Here is a 25095-nt window from a genome sequence, read left to right on the forward strand (position 1 = left end):
GGTAGGGAAGGGAAGGGAATTATAGGGGAGGGTAGGGAAGGGAATAGGGTAGAGGATTGGGCCTCCGGTAAACTCACTCACTCGGCGAAACACAGCGCAAGCGCTGTTCCACGCCGGTTTTCTGTGAGAACGTGGTATTTCTCCGGTTGAGCCGGCCCATTCGTTCCGAAGCATGGCTCTAATGTTTCTTACAGTCTTTCAAGAAAGTAAAGTAGCGGGCCTCACTGAGTGGTTAATTTTTTTTTTCATGGGCCTCTTATGATTGATTTGAAAGGGATGACAGTAGGTACGATGTTGCCACTTTTTAATTTCTTCACTTTCTTGACAGAATATACTTACAATACCTAGATTTAGATTTTAACCAACTTTGCTTGTCCAACCACTGGTTTTGGGTGTCCAACTACTGTAATTCTGTTCCATGACTGTGTTTTACCTACCATTCAGTTTTTACCAAAAAATCAATACAAACTGAAAAACCATCGCATTTTTATGTTTATATATCTTAAGTTAGATAATTTATGAACACAAATACAATATCTTTTTCTATTTCATGCAAAGTATTTAATTTTTTATAACTAATTTCTGTAAAAAAAAAATCCTTAACTGTCCAATGACTGTTAGTTTACGGTACTTTATGAAAATAATAAAAATATTTAATGTTATCTGTATTTCGACTGTTGACAGTTCAACAACCTAAGAAAAACGCTTGACATTTGATTTCTCTTTCAGACTATATATCTTAAGTTAGATAATTTATGAACACAAATACAATATCTTTTTCTATTTCATGCAAAGTATTTAATTTTTTATAACTAATTTCTGTAAAAAAAAATTCTTAACTGTCCAATGACTGGTAGTTTACGGTACTTTATGAAAATAATAAAAATATTTAATGTTATCTGTATTTCGACTGTTGACAGTTCAGCAACCTAAGAAAAACGCTTGACATTTGATGTCTCTTTCAGACTATATATCTTAAGTTAGATAATTTATGAACACAAATACAATATCTTTTTCTATTTCATGCAAAGTATTTAATTTTTTATAACTAATTTCTGTAAAAAAAAATCCTTATCTGTCCAATGACTGGTAGTTTACGGTACTTTATGAAAATAATAAAAATATTTAATGTTATCTGTATTTCAACTGTTGACAGTTCAACAACCTAAGAAAAACGCTTGACATTTGATTTCTCTTTCAGACAAATAATAAAGTCTATAGGAACGAACGAGAAAGTATACATTCCTTTATCTAAATGTTGGCTATTCTGATTTTTGGTATTTGCCCAGAAACTTGCCTGCCATTTTGTAATCGTAAAGAGAGATAAAAAAAGTTTTATGGTGTTAAAGTCATACATAAACTTATTCGCCGTTTATGTTAAGGCCAAAAACAAATGTTTAAATGGACGCATCGTCCATAATAACTCAGGTGTCACGGGATGACGAACAGTTAAACAACTATGGATCCGACAGAGGTAAATCTAAACCGAGTTACACCTGTTACCTACTGCCTCTAAATTGGAGCGTATAATGTTACCTTCGTCCACTAAACTCGTGTGCCAGCGGGTCGAGATCGAAAACAAATACGCTGGAACCGGTGCTGGGTAACGCGAAGAGTGCCGAAAGAGTGTTTTTGTGAGAGCAGATCTACTGTAAATATTTAGAAAGGGTGCAGCAACAAAGTTACCAGTAACCTTGAGTTCGCTCGCGTTGTATTTGTGGTCACTGTGGTGATATGTTGTGATGTTGTTTTAGGGTCGTCCCCGGTCGCACAAAACAATGAAGGTGACGGAACACCGGTTTCGGGCTCCACTCCCTTGGGAACGAAAAAATCAAGTGGAAGTGGAGGTTTCTTACGGTCACTGTTATGTTGCTGGCGAGGTGGGCGAGGCAAGGGTCCGCCTGGCGGGAATGGCGCGAACAGCGCAGACGGCAGGGCTTCGCCCCCGCTCCTTGTTATGTCAGACCATGCCCCCAGACCTCTGTTGCCGCCAGTGAGACACCAGGACATGCACAAAAAATGTATGGTTATTGACTTGGATGAAACGCTAGTACACAGTTCATTCAAGGTAAGTTTAATTTTAACCATTGAGATTTTGTTTACATTTATGAAACTTCAACATTTGTTTCCATAATCCTCCTTACATTATTTAATTTTTTTTTAAATAAAATGATTATCATCATAGACCAGACAGAAACAAATACATATTACATGATAAATATCTGTGATCAAATAATTATGTCAATATAATATTAAGTAGGTGTTTATTATTGTCACATTAATTTACAAGCACACCATTATTTTGTATTATTAGTGTTTGGTAATTATCATTTTGCATATTTTGTTATTTTCATAAACAAAAAAGATTGTCATGCATTATAAGCAGCATAATGCATGCTTGTAACTTTTCCGTGATCTGAAAACGATTATGCATCCTTTCTTCAGATTCAAAATATCTCCATGCCCATCTACATCAGTTCAGCAGTTTAGTATAATCCAGGTCCATAGTTTGTCAGCTTCATTATTTAAATGTCTTATTATTTTATTTGTTATCCAAAATTATTTTCCCACATTTTATACAAAGAAATTAATTCTTAGGTAAATATTCACATTCACATAGCATTATTTATGTTTATATGCTTTTTGAAAAATACAAGAATGTTGATTTTCATTTTATAATATCATGAACAGAATAGAAAGAAATTGACTCTTGAATAACAAGTTGTACAATAATACCTTGATTGAAAACCAGGCACAATAGCTTATCTATTGTTATTGTGGCTGCATGTGGCCACTTGGGAGTTGAAGCATTAAAAATATAATACATACTTTAATAATTGGTAGTTTTTTATCTGGCTCCGGCAAAGCCCAAACGATGGGTGCATGGGATGATCTTAGGTGTCTATGTAACATGTATTTAAGTTTGTTCCATTGTAGAGCCTTATCCGATTATGTTGAATGGATAATAGATTTGTGCCAAGGGCCCAAACTCCAACTCGTAATCCTGCTAAAACTTGAGAACCGCTGAACCGATTTTGCTTATTTTCTAATTAGCGTGGAAGGACTTCCACTGGAAGGTTTATATTAGTAGGAAAGTGATACAAAGTTCTAGTTTGGAATAATGAAATTAAATTAAGAAATTAAAACAACCCCGCCAAACAACTTTAAAAAGTAATGAAATAATATTTACTGCCTTTAACTTCAAATAATTCCTAAGTGTAAAGTAATATTTTAATTCATAGTAAACTATAACCTACAACCGCCAAGACGCTGATTATCCCGATTTGGTTCTCTGATCCTTAAACTATAATGTTCTGTGAAATCAAACATCAGCATTATTGTCCCCCGACACACCTTGACAACTATTATGGACTAAAAGAATAATTGCTATCAACAGTATTCCCATGATTACTATCAATGTCCTTTTCAATGAGGCCGTCAATATGAGCCGGAAGCTGGGCTCCTATAGAATCCAGGTGATGCTACATCAGTAGCATGTAAATATTTACTGTTTAAACCTCTAAGTTTGCGATGAGTTTTACATCTTATTGATTACCAGGTGATGTTGCAGCTATTATGGTCTTTCATGAACCAGATAAACCCTGATTTTCCAGTACTGAGCAGGTTGATGATGATGAACTATAGCTAAGAACACTCCCGATCATGTCAGCTTTCAAACAAAAAAAACTAGATCAAAATCGGTTTGGATGCTACGATGCCACGGACAGACACACACACAGACACGTCAAACCTATAACACCCCTCTTTTTTGTTGGTTTTAAAATTTTAATTTATTTTTATTGTGGCAAGTTACGCGCATTGAATGGGCCTATTACGCGGTGGAATGTGGGGTATGTGATAGTCAAGGGCATGTCAAGGGTGGCCACTGGCTCCTCAGCCCCCGATTTCTCGGAGCTCGAAGTGCAGCAAACTAAAATTTTTGTCATTACCAGTTTCGCTGTAGTCGGGTAAAAAGTAAAAACACGCGGATTGTTGTTTCTCGTGACATGTAAAGGGATGTGCGATACGTGTTTGGAATAAATCGAAGAGCATCGTTTACCGCATAATGATCACGATCGGGAATGATCGTGATGTTAACTCGACGGCACCTATTTGTAAGTGATTTATCTAATCAACGACAATCAGATGTGCTGATAATGGAGATATTCGATGCGAGAGTGGCAATCGTTTCGATATAACTACTTCATCGTTTCAATAAAACGAAACGATGAAGTAGTTCCTATTTTCATAGTATGGTCACAGAATATTACTAAATAGTTACTACGTGGCCCGTGTAGGTCGTAGGGTATGGTACCGAAACATACCGTCGAAACTTCTTCCGTTCAAAATCTTCAAACTGCCAGGCTGCGTAAACCCTTATCTGCTTACGGTTGAGTGTTGGTAAGTCGTGAGGTGCCCACCTGAAGATACTATGCATAAAATCCTATGTACTATCAAAGAAGTTGATTCCTGGGCAGAGTAATTTGGTCGCGTTACGTCAAACCCATCACGGGCCACGGCTAATTGACATAAGCCGACCAAATGACATAGGTCCGTTAACTGCCTAAGAATTAATTTCTTGGATGGTACAATTTTATTAAATCGTAGCATTTTAAGTCCTACCGAATTCTATCCATTCACTCGTCTGTTATGTTTTTAACTCAACTCATACTACGCCACCATTAGCTCATTCATATTTCGTGAACATTTCTATGGGAAATCTGCGATTTTTAATGTTATAGTTTACCCTTTTCTAATTAATATGTAGCATTAAACCATTAAACTAATGTTCGCCATACTAGTACCAAGGTTCCGACCTTGTCTAAGTTTGGGTACGCAATCGGAAATCAATCGTAGACAATATTAACTACGCCTACCCATAAGTCATAACATATTAATACACTCGATATGAATTATAAAGTATAGTAATATTATAATATATTATATTATATCTAATAGTAGGATACAAAATACAATGTTTGGGTCATAATTAGATTATAATACTAAAACTGCTGTTTTGCTAATAATAAAAATGAATAAAATAGTTTGTAAATACAAAATGTAATCAATAAACAGAAAAAGTCTCTTCGTCCCAAGGTGGTTAAGTTCCTTAATCTGGATTAACAAATTTCAGATAGTCTGCTATCTGCCTTACCTTACCCAAATCCTTTCGACGTTTCTGCAGATAGGCCTTTATAAAACCATCATCCCGTCGCGTTCTCGAAAAATCATTAAACAAGGAAAAAAATTATAAAACATTACCGCTAAACTATTGTCCAGCTTCTAAAAGAAGCCAAGGTGTTTGGGCTTGTCGATAGCCTCTGTTGGCCACCTTTGCCCTTTAAATGGATTTATATTGAACATGGCGTGAGCACATACATTTATTTCTAATGGACATTTTATAGTGGACTAAAAATATCAAGCGACTGATCAAATCGGAGCTTTACTCTAGAAATAGCTATTGGCGTGACATTTTAAGTAACCGCTTGCAACTTGCTACATTATATAGGAGTTAAATGTACATTATTTTATCATGCACAATAATTATGCTAGACGTACTCGGTACATAAATGGTTAAAACGCCATTGTCTGATCGTCTGTCGGTCATCAAAGTGCGTAAGTTCGAATTGCATTTGACTGGTTTTTTCTATTGGTAATTTGGTAGCTTGTTTAGCCCTCGTTTTGGTTGGTTCACTACTCTTGATGAAAATTATAGATAGATAATTAGATAGATAGATACTAAACTTTATTGCTCACATTATTATGGTATTTTTCAAGATTTTCTACGTTGCTTGAGAAAAATTTTATATATAATTGTAATCTCGGAATCGGCTCGGCTATAGGGGGTTTCGGGTGCGATAAATCGATCTAGCTAGGAATCATTTTAAGAAAATGTCATTTTATTCGTTTTTTATCGAATACCGAGCAAAGCTCGGGCAAATAGCTAGTGGTAATAATATGTAACAACCTAATGGACGCACTTGACGCATAGCCTTCTTATGAGCAGTTTTCTGAGTTTTTATTATAAAAGTTTATCATCACTTTTGATTGCCTACCGCCTAGCGCCTAGCGTCAAAAAATTAACCCATCAACAACGCTAGTGACAATTGAAAACTGTCAAAAACCACAGAAACCGGGCACTAAGGCTGCGTTTCCACCAGAGATGTGTTGCGAGGAATGTGTTTTTGAGAACCAATAGTATCGCTTCATTGACGTGACCTCGCTCAGCGCAGCGATTCTATTGGATCTTAAAACACAGTCCTCGCAACACATCTCTGGTGGAAACGCAGCCTTATCCTTGGAAAATAATGGAAAAGCGCTCAAGGAGACGTCTGACGTCAAGTGAACTCTTGTCCTTGCTGCTGCGTCCTTGTAGGTATAATAAAATAATAAATAAAAAATAAATAAAATATCTTTTTATTCAAAATGGGTATCATGATACACTTTTTGAAAGTCGAACGAAGAAACTACGTTGCCTACCACCGGTTCGGGAACTACCCCGCCGAGAAGAACCGGCGTAAGAAACTCGCACGGGGCCATCTTTTGCAAAAAAAAAAATGGAAAATTACAATGTTATGGCTTACAGCTATGTAACAAAATTAAAAGAAAAGTAACCTGCATGGAGCCACCCTATTCCCAAGGTGTGCTGTCCTCGAAGAAATCATTGACTTTATAATACGCTTTAGCACACAAACGTTCTTTAACTGCTTTTTTAAATTTGTTTAAAGGTAGATTTTGAACATTTTCTGGGATTTTATTGTATAGGCGTATACATTGGCCTTTAAAGGATTTGCTTATTTTGGCTAGTCTGAACATTGGTATTGCTAACTTGTTCTTATTTCTAGTATTTACATTATGATTATCACTTTTCTTTTTGAAAATATTTATGTTCTTTCTAACATATAAGAGATTTTCCAAAATGTATTGAGATGTGACGGTCAGAATTCTTATTTCTTTAAATTTTTCTCTTAGAGATTCCAAAGACGACATCTTATAAATAGAACGAATAGCTCGCTTCTGCAGCACAAATATTGTATTAATGTCCGCCGCGTTTCCCCACAAGAGGATGCCGTAAGACATTATACTATGAAAGTAGCTAAAGTAAACTAATCGCGCGGTCTCTACATCAGTGATTTCACGAATTTTTTTAACAGCATATGCTGCAGAACTAAGCTTATCTGCCAGTTTCGCAATATGTGGACCCCATTGTAACTTACAATCCAGCGTTATGCCAAGGAATACGGTGGTGTCTACTAAATTCATTTTCTCATCATTTAATAGTACATTGGTTTGTACTTGCCTAACATTTGGCAAGATAAATTTTAAACATTTTGTTTTATTAGAGTTCAAAAGTAAATTATTAGCATTAAACCAATGTACTATTTTTGAGAGAGCACTATTTACCTCGTCATAATTAAATTGTCGCCTCTTCACATTAAAAATTAGTGAAGTGTCATCAGCAAAAAGTACTATCTCATGCTTATCTTTAACAAGATAAGGTAAATCATTTATATAGATGAGAAAAAGAAAAGGCCCTAAAATGGACCCTTGTGGCACACCTAGTTTTATTTTGGTTCCATTAGACCTTATGGAGTTAACTTCCACCCTCTGCGTTCTATTTGTAAGGTAAGATTTAAGAAGTTTAAGTGCCGTGCCCCTTACACCATAATGGTGTAGTTTTCTTATTAGAGTATCATACTCCACACAGTCAAATGCTTTAGAGAGATCGCAGAAAATACCAAGTGCATCCTGCGACTCCTCCCAAGCTTCAAAAATACTACACAGAAGACTAATGCCTGCATCTGTATTCTGTTGTAGACCGACCTTTAGTAAAACCAAATTGATTATTATGTAATAAATTATTTGAGTTAAAATGAGCAAGTAATTGATTTAGAATTATTTTTTCAAAGATTTTACTTAAAGTCGGCAATATACTTAAAGTCGGCAATATATAACTAGACTAGAGGATTCACGTCATTTACATAGCATATTAAATATTCATGTATAATATGCCCCAATTAGCAACCAAAATAAAAATAATAATAATGCAGTATAAACTGCTTGTAGAATTTTATTCGAAAGAAATTTTTGTTTTGAATTTTGTGTATGTAAAAATTTCGGTTATATTTTCTGTAAGATGTTTTCCGCAATTTTGTTGCGTCAAATTATTTTCGCTCTGAACCGTCCATTTTTCTGGTATGAGAACTATCCAATGTCCTTTCCTGGGACTGACTAAATACACTTTAACAACAGAGTCATGACTGACTTAATATACTTAGGGCCTGTTTCATCACTTCCTGATAAAGTGCCGGATAGGCTATCCACAACTTATTTCACAGATTCTCCATACTCTATCTGTCAAGTTAAATAGTGGATATTTCAAACATACAAAACTTTCGCATTTATAATATTAGTGTGTATTAGACTAACTAGTATGTTAAACCGTATATTTTTCTGGGACCAAAACTATCTTAACATGTCCTTTACGTACAATGCACTTAATTTTATAACAATCAGTTATACGTTTTAAGCATAAAGTATACCTAGCGGAATAGACCAACAATCTCGAGCTGTCAAACGAAACCGAAATTGGTTTTCATCTGTGTGAAAAATATGTGTAATACACTTACACAAGCATGATTGAATATGAATTCTATGAGATTAAATTGTCAACGTGCGGCACGTGCCGACTGGAGGTCAAAAAAAGAGTGCAGCTGTCATGTATCGCACGTCTCTTTTTACCACGCAGTGTTACTGATAGTGACATCTCGCTTGCTCAGGCCTTTGTTTCTCTATTCCGCTAGGTATATTAACTTTATGGTTTTAAGTGTGAGGGAGTAAGATCGTAAGATAGACAGTCAGACATACTTTCGCATTTGTAATAATTAATAATTTAATAATATAAAAATAAGTCGGGTTTTCCTTCCTGATGACGCTATAACTCCAGAGCGCACGAACCGATTTCCACGGTTTTGCATTCGTTGTAAAGGTCTCGGGCTCCGTGAGGTCAATAAAAAAAAAATCAGAAAAAACTCAGGAAAACAGGGAAAATCATTTTATGGCAAAACAACGTTTGCCGGGACAGCTGGTAACACTTAATGACGGGTATGTGGCATTTAAACACGTTTCAATCGGTTTTCCTAAATCATAAATACTTATTATTTATGCGTCAATTTACGCTTTATAGCTAATTTAAATAAATGAACATCTATCTGATAAAACTTCACTAAAGACAGAACCATAATATTATATTGCTTTAGCTACTCGAAATAGGTAATGTTTTCCTATGGAAATCTCACATTTCATTAAATCGACGTAAACATTGAGATATTTTTGTCAGCCACTATAAACAAATAATAAATATAAACCACGAAGATCGTGGGTAGATCAGTATCGGGGCTCATCCCATTGTGTGGGAATTTAGGCCATTCTATTTCTTAGCACCAGATTAGATTCTTTGAAGTTACTTGAAGCTTTTGTGTTGTACGAATGCAACTGAAAAAATCCGACATGTTTGACCTGACTTATTTCTATCGGTCTTTACTAAGAATCTAATAAAAGAATCAGTTTTTAGGGTTCCGTACCCAAAGGATAAAAACGGGACCCTATTACTGAGACTTCGATGTCTGTCCGTCTGTCTGTCTGTCTCCAGGCTGTAACTCAAGAACCGCTATAGCTGGACTTATGAAATTTTCACAGATTGTGTATTTCTGTTGCCGCTATAACAGCAAATACTAAAAACGAAATAAAGTTAATATTAAAGGGGGCACCCATATAATAAATGTGATTTTTTGGCCTTTTTGGCTTGTAGTTCATAATGGCCACAATATGTAGGCACTTGAAATATTAACAAAATATTTAATTATATTTGTACTTTAATATTAAAATAATATAAAATTAAAATAAAATAATTTTAATATAAACGTGAACCTGAATAATATTAAAGGAAAATAAACATTTAAGGGGGCTCCCATACAAAAACACATTTTTTCTCTATAACGGTACGGAAACATTCGTGCGCAAGTCCGACTCGCACTTGGCCTATTTTTTTACTGCGAAGATGCGATTTTCTGTTACTGCTTTACGCTGAAATCGAAAATTCCCGGAAAAGGTTTTTACTTTTTTTATCCTGAAAAAAGTGCTGTTTTCTCGCGATAAAAAGAAATGTGTCAGAGAGGCAAACATTCTCTCAAGGTAATAGTTATTAGCTGTTGTACACTAATAACTAATAAGTCTGTAAATAATCGGTCAAGTGCGAGTCGGACTCGCGCACGAAGGGTTCCGTACAGTTATAGAGCAAAAATAGGCTAAAAATGTTTTTTGTATGGGAGGCCCCCTTAAATGTTTCCTTTAATATTATTCAGGTTCACGTTTATATTGAAGGCCTTTGTGAAAATTTCAAGTGCCTAGCAATCGAGCAAGATATCGAGCAAAAAAGCCAAAAAAATCACGTTTGTTTTATGGGAGCCCCCCTGAATTATTGATTTTTTTTCTGTTATTGTTGTATTTTTCAGTATTTGTTGTTATAGCGGCAACAGAAATACATAATCTGTGAAAATTTCAACTATCTAGCTTTTACTGTTCTTGAGTTACAGCCTGGAGACAGACAGACAGACAGACGTCAAAGTCTCAGTAATAGGGTCCCGTTTTTACCTTTTGGGTACGGAACCTTAAAAAAGGAAAACTTAGTCAAAACAATGAAGAGTTTTTACATAAAGGTGCATTTAAAATGTGTTCATATTAACTTTTCCAGCTGCACCTTGCGAGATGTTCTCATACGTTCATTCCCGCCTCGCGCTAATTAGCATTGTCTGAGACCTGAATTAATGTCTATCTAGACTAGCTCGCAAGTCGCAACGTAATAGCTACAAGAGATGAATTCTTACGGCGTGACTTGACTACGAGTTGTATTCTCTATGTTATATTACCTTGCAGCTTGCTAAACACATTTTATGATGTTATTTTGTTTTGGAAATTCAAACACTTTGTTTAAGCTGTTCATGAAATATGCAGGAAATACAGATATTTAAAACGAAAGCATCTTCGACAACGTTCTTTGCTTAATGTTAAATAGGCCGCATACAGCTTTAAAATTCGGAAAATCTGTAGGAGGCATTACCAATAAGCTACCTAAAGCCTGTCACCATCTAAACGCGATCTACTCGTAATGGCCACTCCGATCACTGATCCACCAAAAGTGACTCCCATACAGGTATCAGCTCCGATCATTCTGCGCCTCACAAAAGAGATCTAAAAAGCGAACAGTGCACCTTCTCCTGTTTTTCCTGAGGGTTTTTAAAATCGTTGGATGGCCTATTTCTCCCAAGCATATGTTTTAGCCAATCATTACCGCTTATTACCTCGATTCCAACCAATCAGCGCCAACAATCCCGTTTGTTTCCAGCCAATCAACAACGCGGACTTCGTCGTACCAGTGGAGATAGACGGCGCGGTGCACCAGGTGTACGTGCTCAAGCGGCCGCACGTCGACGAGTTCCTGCGGCGATGCGGCGAGCTGTACGAGTGCGTGCTGTTCACCGCCTCGCTGGCGAAATACGCCGACCCCGTCGCTGATCTGCTCGACAGGTGAGTGCTATGGCCTGGCCTGACTGGCCTGAAACAGCTACAGATTGGCCAGAACAAGCTGCAGTCTGGCCTGAACAACCTACAGACTGGCCTGAATCAACTACAGACTGACCTGACCTAGCTACAGTCTGGCTTGAACGACAGTGGTATAGGCTTTCTTTGTATTTAGTGGTATACATTCCCTTAATAAGATTGTGACGACCGGCATCTATTACCTTTGTATTGTACTGGATAAGGCTTCCGTTTGAAGTCAAACCCGTTGCTGAACTGTTGGATAGGTGTCTGGCTGTTGTTGGCCGTCGTTCAGGCATTACAGGTTTACAGAAATGAAAAAATATATACTTAATAGAATAGGATATGGTTAACATTGCGACCACAGAAAATGGATTTAGTTAGAACCGCCATGTCGCTCCAATTTGTATGAACACGAGCGTGTCACTTTTTTCATACCTACTGTGACGTCACAAGAGCGCTTTAGTGATGGGAATACCCGTACGCGCGGAATCGATTCGAAGGCATCGCCGCGCCCCGTCTCTTTGGCCACTTTAATAGGTATATCGATTTTTTAATCGATTATTATTCGAGTTAATATACAGAGGAATGATAAATCTAAAGATACGTGCTTGCCAGGACAGCTAGTAATATATTATATTATTCTAAACTAAATCACTAAACAGGAACATAAATACATCTATACATCCATACTAATATTATAAATGCGAAAGTATCTCTGTCTGTCTGTCTGTCTGTCTGTCTGTCTGTCTGTCTGTCTGTCTGTCTGTCTGTCTGTCTTGCTTTCACGCCAAAACTACTGAACCGATTGCAATGAAATTTTGTATACAGTTATTCTAGAGTCTGAGAAAGGACATAGGCTACATTTTGATGTGGGAAAATATCTTATTTCCATGAAAATATCGATGAAAATGAATTCGCATTGCGCGTGGCCAGCGCTCATCCCGGGGGTCCTGGGTTCGAGTCCCGCAGGCGGAACAAAAAGTTTTCAATGTTCCTGGGTCTTGGATGTGTATTAAAATAAAATTTCAAAAATCTTAAACATATTTTATGTATAATATTATAAAAAATCCAGAAATATATCGATGGAATGAACATTTTAGTTCTAATACGATTCAACAGATGGCGTTTTATTTTTTACTTTATTGTAACATAGAACTAATCATACTTATTAGTTAGTATGTTTTTGTTTATAGTTTTTAATACGTTAGAATATTATCCATACTAATATTATAAATGCGAAAGTATCTCTGTCTGTCTGTCTGTCTGTCTGTCTGTCTGTCTGTCTGTCTGTCTCTGTCTTGCTTTCACGCCAAAACTACTGAACCGATTGCAATGAAATTTTGTACACAGTTATTCTAGAGTCTGAGAAAGGACATAGGCTACATTTTGATGTGGGAAAATATCTTATTTAGCGCCATCTCATTATGAATTTTTGAAATTTTCGATCGCGGAAAAACGAGACACAATAATAGCTTATCTATTGTTATCGCGGCCGGATGTGGCCGCTTGGGGCTTCATGAATTAAATAAATGTACGCATAAACAACCCCTTTTTTCAGTTAAAAAGTCTATGTCCTATGTCCTTTCTCAGGCTTTGGACTATCTGTGTACAAAATTTCATTACAATCGGTTCAGTAGTTTTGGCGTGAAAGCGAGACTGACAGACAGACAGAGATACTTTCTATATACTATCCCTTGGTATATTTTGACCCTGGTTATAACGAAATTTTGTCAAAGGTTTTATGAAGCTTTGAAATGGGGTGTCCATTTCAAAGCTTCATAAAACCTTTGACAAAACTTTGTTTATTTAAATTTTAAAGTTGGTGTCCAATTTTCATTGTTTTAAATTTCACGTAAGTATATATAGGTATCATTGTTTTAATTTTAAAACAAACAATTTAGCGTGCCGCGGGATTACCTTCGCTTTTACGCGAAAGCTACCAAACCGAAAATGTTTGGTCTGCGAGTTACGACTTGCGACCTCCGTGGACCGTGAGTAATTTGTATTCTGTGGTTGCGAGTTGCGACTCGCCGGCCGCCGCGCCGCGTGCTTTAGGTGGGGGAAACATGTCCAAGTGTGTCTACCCGAACGGGCAGACACGTGAGGGCAGACTATTGTGACACACGTATGCGAAATTGAATTTTTTCCGATAGAAATTCATTGGTATTTGCTTCAAATTGATTACAAAATTGTGCATTAAGTTTTTTTCGTTTTTGGTTTTCTTTAGTTAGGTCATCGCATTGTATTTTATTCGTCATTGTTATATTTTGTTGGTACATTTATAGTATAATTTCTTCGTTTTGTTTCTTTAATTGTTACTAGCTGTTGCCCGCGACTTCGTCCGCGTGGACTTCAGTTTATAGCGCGTGATGTCAACAAAATTGGTGTCAAAAGCTTTTATAAAAAAACCCTGGTACCCCTTAAATCAATACAGCTGTGCAGTGTGCACACGATAAGTATTTCATTTTTTTATATTAAACTTTATATTTTATGCCAAATTTTAAACCTTATTTAGCCCTCCAATTACACAACTTTACCCATAAACTATTTATCATTGATAGATTTAAGGTTACGTTACTGCACAGATAAAGTACTGACTTATTTAATACCGTAGAATAGATATAACAATCGAAAAAAATCGAAACTTAAATGTAAGATGATACCACGTCTTATAGAAAGACTTTTGAGCAAGCGTCAGCGCGATGTAGAAGACGCACGGCGCCATCTATTATGAATTGTTGGAACTAACTTAATTTGAACAAATTTACGCATTTTCACCCCCTTACAACCCTTTTTTCCAGTAAAAAAGTAGCCAATGTCCTTTCTCAGGCTTTAGACTATCTGTATACAAAATTTCATTACAATCGGTTCGGTATTTTTGGCGTTTGGCGTGAAAGCGAGACTGACAGACAGACATACAGAGATACTTTTGGCGTTTGGCGTGAAAGCGAGACTGACAGACAGACAGACAGACAGAGATACTTTCGCATTTATAATATTAGTATAGATTATGTGCACACTGCACAGCTGTTTTTGGGTATTTTGATTAAGGGCCGCGCTACACCGGAATGGCAGCGGTGAGGCGAGCACTTTCAGCGCTGCCATTCCGGTGCCAGCGCGGCCCTAAGAGGGGTACCACTTACCAGGGTTTTAAAAAGTTTTTAAAGACACACATTTTGTTGACACCGCGCGCTATAAACTAAAGTCCACGCGGACGAAGTCGCGGGCAACAGCTAGTCTATACATATAAATAAAATTGTGTCTGTTTGTAATATTGAAAGAACCGTTTTTTACTAGATGCATATGAATGTATATAGGGTACATACACCAAAACAACATTTTTTACAATTTTTGTCTGTATGTCTGTCTGTCTGTCAGTTTGTTCCGGCTAATCTCTGAAATGGCTGGAGCGATTTTGACAGGACTTCTTTTGGCACATAGCTGATGTAGTAAGGCATAACTTAGGCTACTTTTTAAGAGGTTACACCAGGGGCTAGAGAAAGGAAAAAAAAGTACGTGTAATATCTATAGCTGTCTCCCTTACCTCAAGCCTATACCGCAGAACGCGATAGAGACAACTGCAGAAAATCCAGAAAATCAACGATTCGTTGTCCCCTGATTCCTTCTCCAAAACTTAACCGATTTAAGTAGTTTTTTCATTAAAGATTAAAGATTAAAGAAAAAATTAAAGGATTGAGCTGTGTTCCTATGTTTTGCTTCTTTTGTATAATCTAGCCAAATCTGTTTTCTGGACGTTTGAACACAGCGGAAAATCTGGCCATTTTTTGGGTTTTTGAACGTTCATATCTTATTTAATAATTTTATTATGAAAAAAAAGAAAACATAGGGACATTGTATTAGTGGCCGTAGATATTCAGGAAAAAAATTATAACTCTACTAGCATTATCCAGGGAGGAAACAGGGGACAACGTTTGTATGGAAAAAAGGGTGGTGTGGACTCCTCTTAAGCGACTTCCGATGTAGACCGATTTCCAAAATTATTTTGTTGTTGTATGAGATGTAGCCCGAATTTAGTAACATGATCACAAAAGTGATGATCTGATGATGCAATCCATAGGAAATCGACAGGACTCCTTAAAATTTATATGGAAACATATAGTGATTTTACGTTTTTCTGAAGGATTCTAAGCTTAAACTACCAAAAAATAAGAATTTGCGCTGAAGTACACCCTGGTTCCGAAGATGCTGTACAGAACTCTTGAATCCTTATAGATAAATGTTCGGCAATTTTGGCGTTGTTTCAGCAACTAAAAGCATATTATTATGTCAATGTGTCAATAATACCTACTAATCATCATCATCACTATAATTATGCCATGAATCATCACATTATTATCAAAGATCTTGCCTTTGATTATATTATTGTTCCACCGTTTGTTGACTGATTTTTAGGGTTCCGTAGCCAAATGGCACAAAACGGAACCCTTATAGATTCGTCATGTCTGTCTGTCTGTCTGTCCGTCCGTCCGTCCGTCCGTCCGTCCGTCCGTCCGTCCGTCCGTCCGTATGTCACAGCCACTTTTCTCCGAAACTATAAGAGCTATACTATTGAAACTTGGTAAGTAGATGTAATGTGTGAACCGCATTAAGATTTTGATACCAAAATGCAAAAAATATTAAAAATTTTAGGGGTCCCCATTGGTACAACTGAAAAAAAAACTTTTTTTTCATCTAATCTATGCGTGTGGGGTGTCTATGGATAGGTCTTAAAAAATCATAATATTGAGGTTTTTAATATCATTTTTTTCTAACCTGAAAAATTGGTTTGAACTTGATCTAGCAGGTAGTTTTTTATACGTCAATATAAATGGTAAATGGTAAACCTTAAATTTTCTTTCCTTAAATCAACTGAAATATAAAAATAAATCAAAAAACTTTTAATTTCATAGAAATAAACCTTATAGCTGCTGCGAAACCCTTCATGGGCGAGTCCAACTCGCACTTGGCCGGTTTTTACTATTTCGGTAAGGAAGGGGAAAATTTGTTTCTCTTTAAAGCTTTTATTTAACTTGCTCTGTATGTATGTAAGTATGTATGTTACGGTGGAATTTTGGAACTCAATTTTAAGGTAGATATTTCATTTTCTTTTTTTATCGCATTTTGCTGACGCGGACGAAGTCACGGGCAACAGCTAGTGTTACATAAAATATAATTATCGAGTCACAAAATATCCCAAAGCGAACATTATCATTCCTCTGTTTCATGTCTGTTTCGAAAATCGATTAATTAGAATCGAGAATATGTACAACACTATTTGCTTCATTTGACAGAAAAATGAGAATATTGACTGTACCTCGAAACTAAGCGATGAGTGAAAGTATTGATTGTTTTATTTCCATTGCGCGCTCAATAGCGGACAAACAGAACGGGCTCTATAATTTTCTAACTAAAGCGGCAATGTATTATGAATCATGCGGTTACGTAGATTTCATGGTAAAAAACTACAACCACCCACGATTAACATTAAATAATTGATTTTAAAATAAAGGACACATGATATAATAATAAAATTACTTACCGATGAAAAGAAACGTATCCACTATTTAGACCAACGTTTCTAGTCAAATTTCCACAGCCCTATACGGCAGAATTAGACATTTTTAGAATTCCGATTGACGTCCGATTCCGGTAACGGTGGAGCGCAGACTAAAGAACAGACTTTCGAAGTTTTGACATTGTACAAAGTTTGAGAACGCGATGGCACGCGAAGTACATACACATGGCAATCTATACTAATATTATAAATGCGAAAGTATCTCTGTCTGTCTGTCTCGCTTTCACGCCAAAACTACCGAACCGATTGTAATGAAATTTTGTATACAGATAGGCTACTTTTTTACTGGAAAAAAACGTTGTAAGGGGGTGAAAATGCGTAAATTTGTTCAAATTAAGTTAGTTCCAAAAATTCAAAATAGATGGCGCCGTGCGTCTTCTACATCGCGCTAACGCTTGCCCAGAAGTGGTTCTATAAGAGGTGGTATTATCTTATAGCCAATTTTTTTCGATTGTTATTTCTTTTTTATACGTTACTTCTTTTTTTATACGTTACTTCTTTTTTACGTTACTTATTAAATCAGTACTTTATCTATGCAGTGACGTAACCTTAAACCTATCAATGATAAATAGTTTATGGGTAAAGTTGTGTAATTGGGGGGCTAAATAAGCTTAAAAATTTGGCATAAAATATAAAGATTAATTTAAAAAATTGAAATATTATATGCACACAAATAGGGTTGTTGAGGAAGTAAATATGAGGAAGAGGAGGAAGAGGAGTTTTCACGCGTCAAAGAGAATGCGGATGAGGAAGAGGATATTTTTTGAGGAAGAGGATGCGCATGAGGAAGCGGAAGAGGAAGCGGACGAGGAAGAGGATGATAGGAAATTATAAATACTAGCGGACCCAACCCAAAAGTCTTTGTCCTGTCTATCCATAACTAGGTACATACATTACACAAAAAGTAATTAAAAGGGCATTTTCCAGTGGACCAAGCTATGAATCTAAACCATTCTCAAAACACACACAATAAAGAATCATCAAAATCGCTCCAGCAATTAAGGAGGTGTTCAGTAACATACACAACACACGCACACAAAAAAGATGGATACGCGACGCGCATGCGCAGCAAAATTCCTCATAAATTCCTCTTAAATTTTGAGGAAGCGATAGCGGAAGAGGATTTTTTTATTTTTATTCATAAGGATGCGGTAACGGTTGAGGAACCCAAAATCTAATCTAACTATATCCATTTCTGTGATTGCGACGAATATTCAATTTTTAAAAAATGAATCATAATATTATGATTCATTTTTTTAAAATCGCAAAATGGTCACTCTGCATGCAATTTCAAGATTGACAATGAAGTGTCAGATATAGTCAATCGTGGTTTTATATGGAAAATGACAAGTTTTTGACAAGGAGTCAATGACTGCTAGCGACAACTTAGCCCGAGTGGAGTATAGTAATTGGTACTTATTTGACATTCGTCAGTTTTGACAGTTTTGACATTTCATTTTCTAAATTGATTTGAGAGCAATTGCAAAATGTGACCATTTTAGGTTTTACTATTGTACCGCTAAGTGTGACCACAAACTAGTTATTAATGATTAATAATGGCTGTCAAAATAAACTTCCTATTTAGCCGTCACTTGCGACAATCTTCAGTAGTTGGGAAAACAAGAAAGTTTACACGGTTTCCCATTACGGCACATTTATAGCAGTGAAATTGACACTAGAGCGAAGGGTCAGATTGGGAAAGTACTTTTGTTCGCGCCATTTGGCGTCGAGTGTGCCACTTGTAACGTGACGTAACGTGTGAAAGTGTAGCGCCTTCTAAATGTCTTCTATATCTATATTTTTAGTTATGAGTGTCTAACAATATTATAATAATATTAGCTGATAATGTTGTTTTGTCACATTCGTTGTCGAAATCAAGCCTATCTTTTTTTTTTCTTTTTTTTAAAGAGATTTTTGTACAGAAAAACGATGTCAATCCCATCGTACCTTATGCTAAATATAACAATTTATAATTATTCCGAAATATAGTTAAAATTATATAGCATTCAGGCAGCATCAGAAGAAGGCTCTGCTAAAATGCTATGAAATATGCCAATATTACATTTAATTAATTTAATATAAAAAATCAGCTTTTCCCTTAAGTTTGCGTTCCGGGAAAACTCCACCAAGCGGTGGTAGATATCATCCCGAACACCACATTCCTCACAGTTGGGCGACTCCACTTTCCTCATTACTCCGATCGCGCGAATTCTATCGGAAATAAGCCTGAAAAGTAGATATTGGCTCATGGCTACGAATAAGTCAAAATCTTAGTTTGGACCATTCCAGATTATAGAATACTTGGAATTCCAAAATTCTTTGGATGTAAATGCTTACATAAACATTAAACATCTTCTGTACAATTGTTTTTATGCAAAATCTTAATAAATTAATCGTCGTACTAAACACGAGAAAAACTGTGTGAATAAAGCAAATGATTTGAATAAAACCACGCAATTACACAGCTTATAAACTTGCAAATTATGAATCACTTTAACATGTTTGCAGTTAATTTTCAAATCATTATCGCCAATATTATAGTTTTGTAGTTCTTATTGATTGGTTTTAAGAAAGATAACTTTCTCATTTCGGTTCATAAAATATATTATATCCGCTCCATAAAGTTGATTGAACTGTAGCAGACCAACTAGCTAGCGTATATACGACAGCTGAAATCGGGCTTCGGTCTGGCCGAGACAACTCGCTCGGAAGGAAGGTCTTCCTTTGAGGCATCCACGTATATTCCCACAGGAGTCAGAAGTCAGGACTGTCCCATTTACCTAATATGGTATATAGTCCTTCCTTATGTTATTAATATCTCAATATCATGTGGTATATTCAGAAAAAGTTCCGTGGCTAGCATCCATTGTGTTTTAATAACGACGATTAGATAATATTATTAATCCATTAGTAGTCGGTAATTGTAATAACTACAATTATTGTAATTTGTAACCGTTATTAAGCAAATGTTTCTATGAATGTAGTTATAGAAAATGTCACTCGTGTATATGATTATCATCATCATTATCTGATGTCCAAATTTTTTAAAATGCTCGTGTTTGTGAACAATTTCTTTTACGATAAACCGCCAAACAAACAGATTTATAGCCAGATTGAAGACGTACGTCATTTGTTCGGGCTATGTCAAGACAACGTTGTTCGTCTTGGCTGGGCAGGGGGCTTGACAAACCCCAAGAATTGGCATAGAAAGGCAAAGACCGTCTATCAATTTCCTGATACTACATTTTTTATACTCTTATAAATTGATTTATTTGGTGACCATGGTTCTAATGGCACAATATACATTTTATGTCATGACCATCAGCAAATTAGTTTATATAGTAAATGGTTATAATGCAGTATTATGTAGTCTGAACTCTGAATCATGAATGAAGTATCACACCTATTGCATAGTGGCCGCTACCTTGAGAGTCTTTAGTTTATCAATGCTCTTGTGTGTTAACATTGACTCATGTCGTCATCGCTTGACATAGATTTGTAACGGGGAATATGCACTAGAAATTGGGTTTTTTTACCTTTCGGTTATGATTTCATATCTTTTTAGGTTTCCGTACCCAAAGGGTACGGAAACGAGACTCTATTACCTCCTATATAAAAATACAATTTTTTGCGGTAGCCTTCGTACGCGAGTCCGATTCGCCTTGGTCGATTTTTTTAAACATACTATTATTTTGGCACCTAATGTTATATTCAAGCCAGATATTGATATATATCTACAGTTTACACACATAGAAAAGCATCTCCTTACCTATCAAAAACTGTTTTTCCCGAACGCCTAATGTTTTACATTTGTATATAACCTATTAATTGGCGGCGCCTATAAATGACGACCTGGCAAGGATGAGAGCAGGAGGTGCGATGAGGAGGGCTTCATAATGGTGGAGAGAAGGAAGAAGAAGCCCGCCGCCCGCAACCATCGCGGCACCGCGCCATATGTACGCCCCTGTACATATCCCGCCTGCACTGGTCCATGGAGGTCGAAGACGTCGTGGACTACATCAGTAAGAAGACATCCCTCCACTTGAGGGTCGAGCGTCTGCAGTCTCGCCACAAGGTCAACTTCAGTTCCTTTGTGGTGAGAGTACCGATGCATCTTCTCCCGACCTTTGAAGCGGAGGAATTCTGGCCGACTAATGTGGTTTACCGAAGGTTCCGGGGGAGACTCCGGAATGAAGCGCGCGTCACGTCGCCGTTAATTCGTGATAATGTGTAGTTGTTAAGTTTATATAAAATTTTTATGTATGTTAGTCATTAAGGTATACTTTTTTATTTATATATTACCGAGCTTTACTCGGTACCTATTCGATAAAACTCGAATAAAATGACATTTTCTGAAAATGATTACTAGCTAGATCGATTTGTCGCCCCCGAAATCCCCTAATATATAAATCTGATAATGTCGAATAAATAAAATAAATAAATCTGACCGTCACGCAACCGCTTTACCCGCAAGCCGCAAGCGTGATATAAGGCTCTTTAACAAGGTTCTTCTCGCCGTCTTCCGCTTTGTATGGGGAAAGGGGAGGGAATCTGGAATTCTTCCTACTTATCCTATCTTCTTATGAATTTCGTTGCTCCCTTAGGATATAAAAAAGGGTTTTCGTGGTTGGATATCGCTGTTGATCCTAGCGACAGGAGACACAGGGGTGGGATTGTGTGGTGGGCCAAAGCCCACATAAAAAATAAGGTTCTTCATTGTGCCTGTTCCTCATCCACCTGTTTTACTCCAGATGGGGCGTTTTCCGCGCGCGTCTGTTCCGCGACAGCTGCGTGTTCCACCGCGGCAACTACGTGAAGGACCTCAACAGCCTCGGCCGGGACCTACGCCGCGTCGTCATCGTCGACAACTCGCCCGCCTCATACATCTTCCATCCGGACAACGCCGTGAGTATTAGTGGCTTATAAACAGCCTTTACCACGTTAGATTCGTAAACGCCTCATAATTGGTAAATCCATCAATTGGAATATGCATGTGATGAGCATGCAAATGAACATAAATGGCCATTTCGCCCATCTATACCTACTAGGCCCCTGCCTACGTTTCTTTCCTTTTGATCTCAGGTATGCCCGTGGGATGTGCTCATCAAAGAGATGTATGGCGGCTTCGACAAAATAAGCATAATCAAGTATTTTACGGCGTTTTCTATTTGGGCCGACTCCATAATATATGTATATGTACTAGACAAGTTCTTAATGAACCTTTCATCACATTTCCAGGTGCCTGTCGCGTCCTGGTTCGACGACATGACAGACTCGGAGCTGCTGGACCTGATACCGTTCTTCGAGAAGCTGAGCAAGGTGGATAGCGTGTACACGTTGCTGCGCAACTCCAACCACCCCTACAACCCCACACAGAGCGCGCCGTACACATAGCCCCGGGCGCGCCCCACCCGCTTCGAGCGCGTCCGCTACCACAGGGTCCCCGTGGTATGTACCGGTTACCATGGCGACAAACGTATGCGTTACGTGCGCGCTGTGGCGTCGTACGACACGCGCACGCATCACGCCCTAGCGTCGTACGATATGCGCACGCAAGTTGCGTCCGCGCCCGCAGACGCGCGCGCACTGTGCGTGCACGCGCCGCGCCGCTCGAGCCCGATAGTGACCTTCCTCGAGACGCTAATAAAGAAGGGAGCGTTCGTCTTAAGTGCCAATTTTGCCTTCTGGATAGTGAGGACGTTATTTGTACCTATTTTACAGTTTAGGTATTTCCTAGTACGTAAGTGGTCCATATGATATGTGTTGCTTTCGTTCGACCGCCCGACGCTAGCCTCCGCAAGTGCATGTTTTACTTACCGATCGACGTCTCAGTGTATACTTCAGAGTTTTTAGATAGTGCTTGGGATCAAATACTTAGGGCCCCCCGTATTTTACCTAAAAATATTATTCCCTTTTTAAATCGATGTAATAATGATAATTACGAATTTTTCTATTTGACTGTTTAAAGTAAGCCGTAATCGGCGGAAATGTACATAAACTATGATCATGACTGAATGTGAGTAATGTTTTATCACTTTATTGTAATGCATAAATTAGATTCGATGCATAAATATATACAAATATGTGTTGATGTTATGATTTTACCCTTGTATAAAATAGCTACGTCATCTACTCTTAACTTTTCGATTTCTCGTACGTTTTGTGACTCCTTTATATCTAAAATGTATCTATAGATGTATGTATTTATGCTCGATGAGAAAATGTTACTTATAACGGTGGTGGTACAGCACAGGTGTAGTGCTAATGTTACACTCTAGCTTATGATGTGGTACATATTTAAATAGTCAATATAATATGTCCGGCTGGTATCTATGGAATATTTTTTCAACAGTCTATGATTGTCTATGGTCAGTGTAGCATTAGCTTCATATCAAGGATAGTTTGTTACACATTGTGTATTTAATTCACTGACCGCCATTATACAAGTACGCTGGATCTATGATACCCACTTTTTTGTGCCTATTTGAAGCGGGATCAGCGCCCCCAGTAAGAGGGAAGAGAACTAAATTTGACGTAACTTGCAAATGGCCGCTCAATAGCTATTGGTTGTAGAAACCAAAGATAATATAATCACTACAGTGGTAGAAACTAGTATTAGTTCCAAGTACTCCCACTACTGCTATCGTCGCCAATATGGCGACTTTCAAACGTCATTTTTACGTCAAATTTAGTTCATATCCCTCATATTGGGGGAGCTGATTCCGCTTCCAATAGGCACAAAAATAGCTGTCATTTCAAAGGGTATCATTAGTCCAGTGTACTTGTATAAGGAAGGTCAGTGATTTAATTATATTCGAACGTATCTGGGGGTTACAAGGTGTCATCATTCAGTGTCATATTATGTAGAAACGGGTGGTAGTAGTTGTAAGTCTTTATGGCTTGATACTATAGTTATCATCATATTATGTCCAGTAGGGTAAATGTAACTATCATTATGGGCAAACCGAATGCGGGAAAACATAATTATTGTAAGATCCATGATATGCATCAAAACTAACAATATGATGATCAAAATTAATATAAAATGAGCAAAATATTATAGAAAAGAAAGAAATCAAGCGTCAGCCACCGTGATCCTCCATCTCGCTCTAAATTAGGTTAAAGGATGGAGTCAGGTATAGGTATACAGGATGTAAACTAAAGTGAAATAACTACTTAAATTTCTATAATAACGTATTTTAATATTAAGCTAATATGAATATACAAGAGTATATATTTTTTCTATCAACCTCATGTGAAGTCAGTATTCGCAGCACAACGCATGATGTTCTCAGTATTAACTAGATATTAAATGCACACAAATATTGACTAGATAATTTTAACTGACTGTGCTTAAGGCTGACTCTAAATCTGATGGACGAATGTGGCTTAATATAAAACAATAATAGTATAAACACAACAAAGAAATTGTCATATCGAGTGTTCGCATTTTGTATGCAGTTTGTGATTTGTATACGCTAACTTGCCTGCACGTAAGCATTTTGCGTGCAAACTTTAATACGCAATCTGTTTCGAGTCGCACACAATTTGATCAAAAGATTATGATTTTAATTTTTACAACGTGAACGCGACGTAATCAAACGGATGACGAATTACAAGCCACATTCTCCCTGTAGCACACATGTGTGTTCATTTAAGCGTAGCCGTGATTCTTCTATAAACTATGATAAGCACGTATAAAAACTAATCTTTTTCTTTTCTTTAAAAATATAAACGTTTAAATTATGTAACTTTGACATAGAAAATACAAGATTTCGGGGAATTTAAACTTCGCTTATTAAAGTTTTAATTTTGATATCGCCATAACTTGATACTACATTGGCATGTCAAAGTTACACAGGTCTTGCTTTACAAATGTCTTTACTACGAGTAGGCAGAAAAATCTTCATAAACTAAGT

At 37.0% G+C, this 25095-nt stretch overlaps 1 protein-coding gene across 1 annotated transcript; it reads left to right on the forward strand.

Moving 5' to 3' along the window:
• Positions 1-1280: 1280 nt before the first annotated feature.
• LOC121725882 (carboxy-terminal domain RNA polymerase II polypeptide A small phosphatase 1) lies at positions 1281-23735 on the forward strand. Its single transcript, XM_042113040.1, has 5 exons — positions 1281-1474; positions 1755-2068; positions 11405-11586; positions 21928-22081; positions 22415-23735. The coding sequence occupies exons 1-5, from the start codon at positions 1402-1404 to the stop codon at positions 22568-22570; spliced, it is 879 nt and encodes a 292-aa protein (XP_041968974.1). The 5' UTR covers positions 1281-1401; the 3' UTR covers positions 22571-23735.
• The last annotated feature ends 1360 nt before the right edge of the window (positions 23736-25095 follow it).

This window comes from Aricia agestis, chromosome 1, assembly GCF_905147365.1.
Source record: "Aricia agestis chromosome 1, ilAriAges1.1, whole genome shotgun sequence".
In the NCBI taxonomy this organism is placed as follows: domain Eukaryota; kingdom Metazoa; phylum Arthropoda; class Insecta; order Lepidoptera; family Lycaenidae; genus Aricia; species Aricia agestis.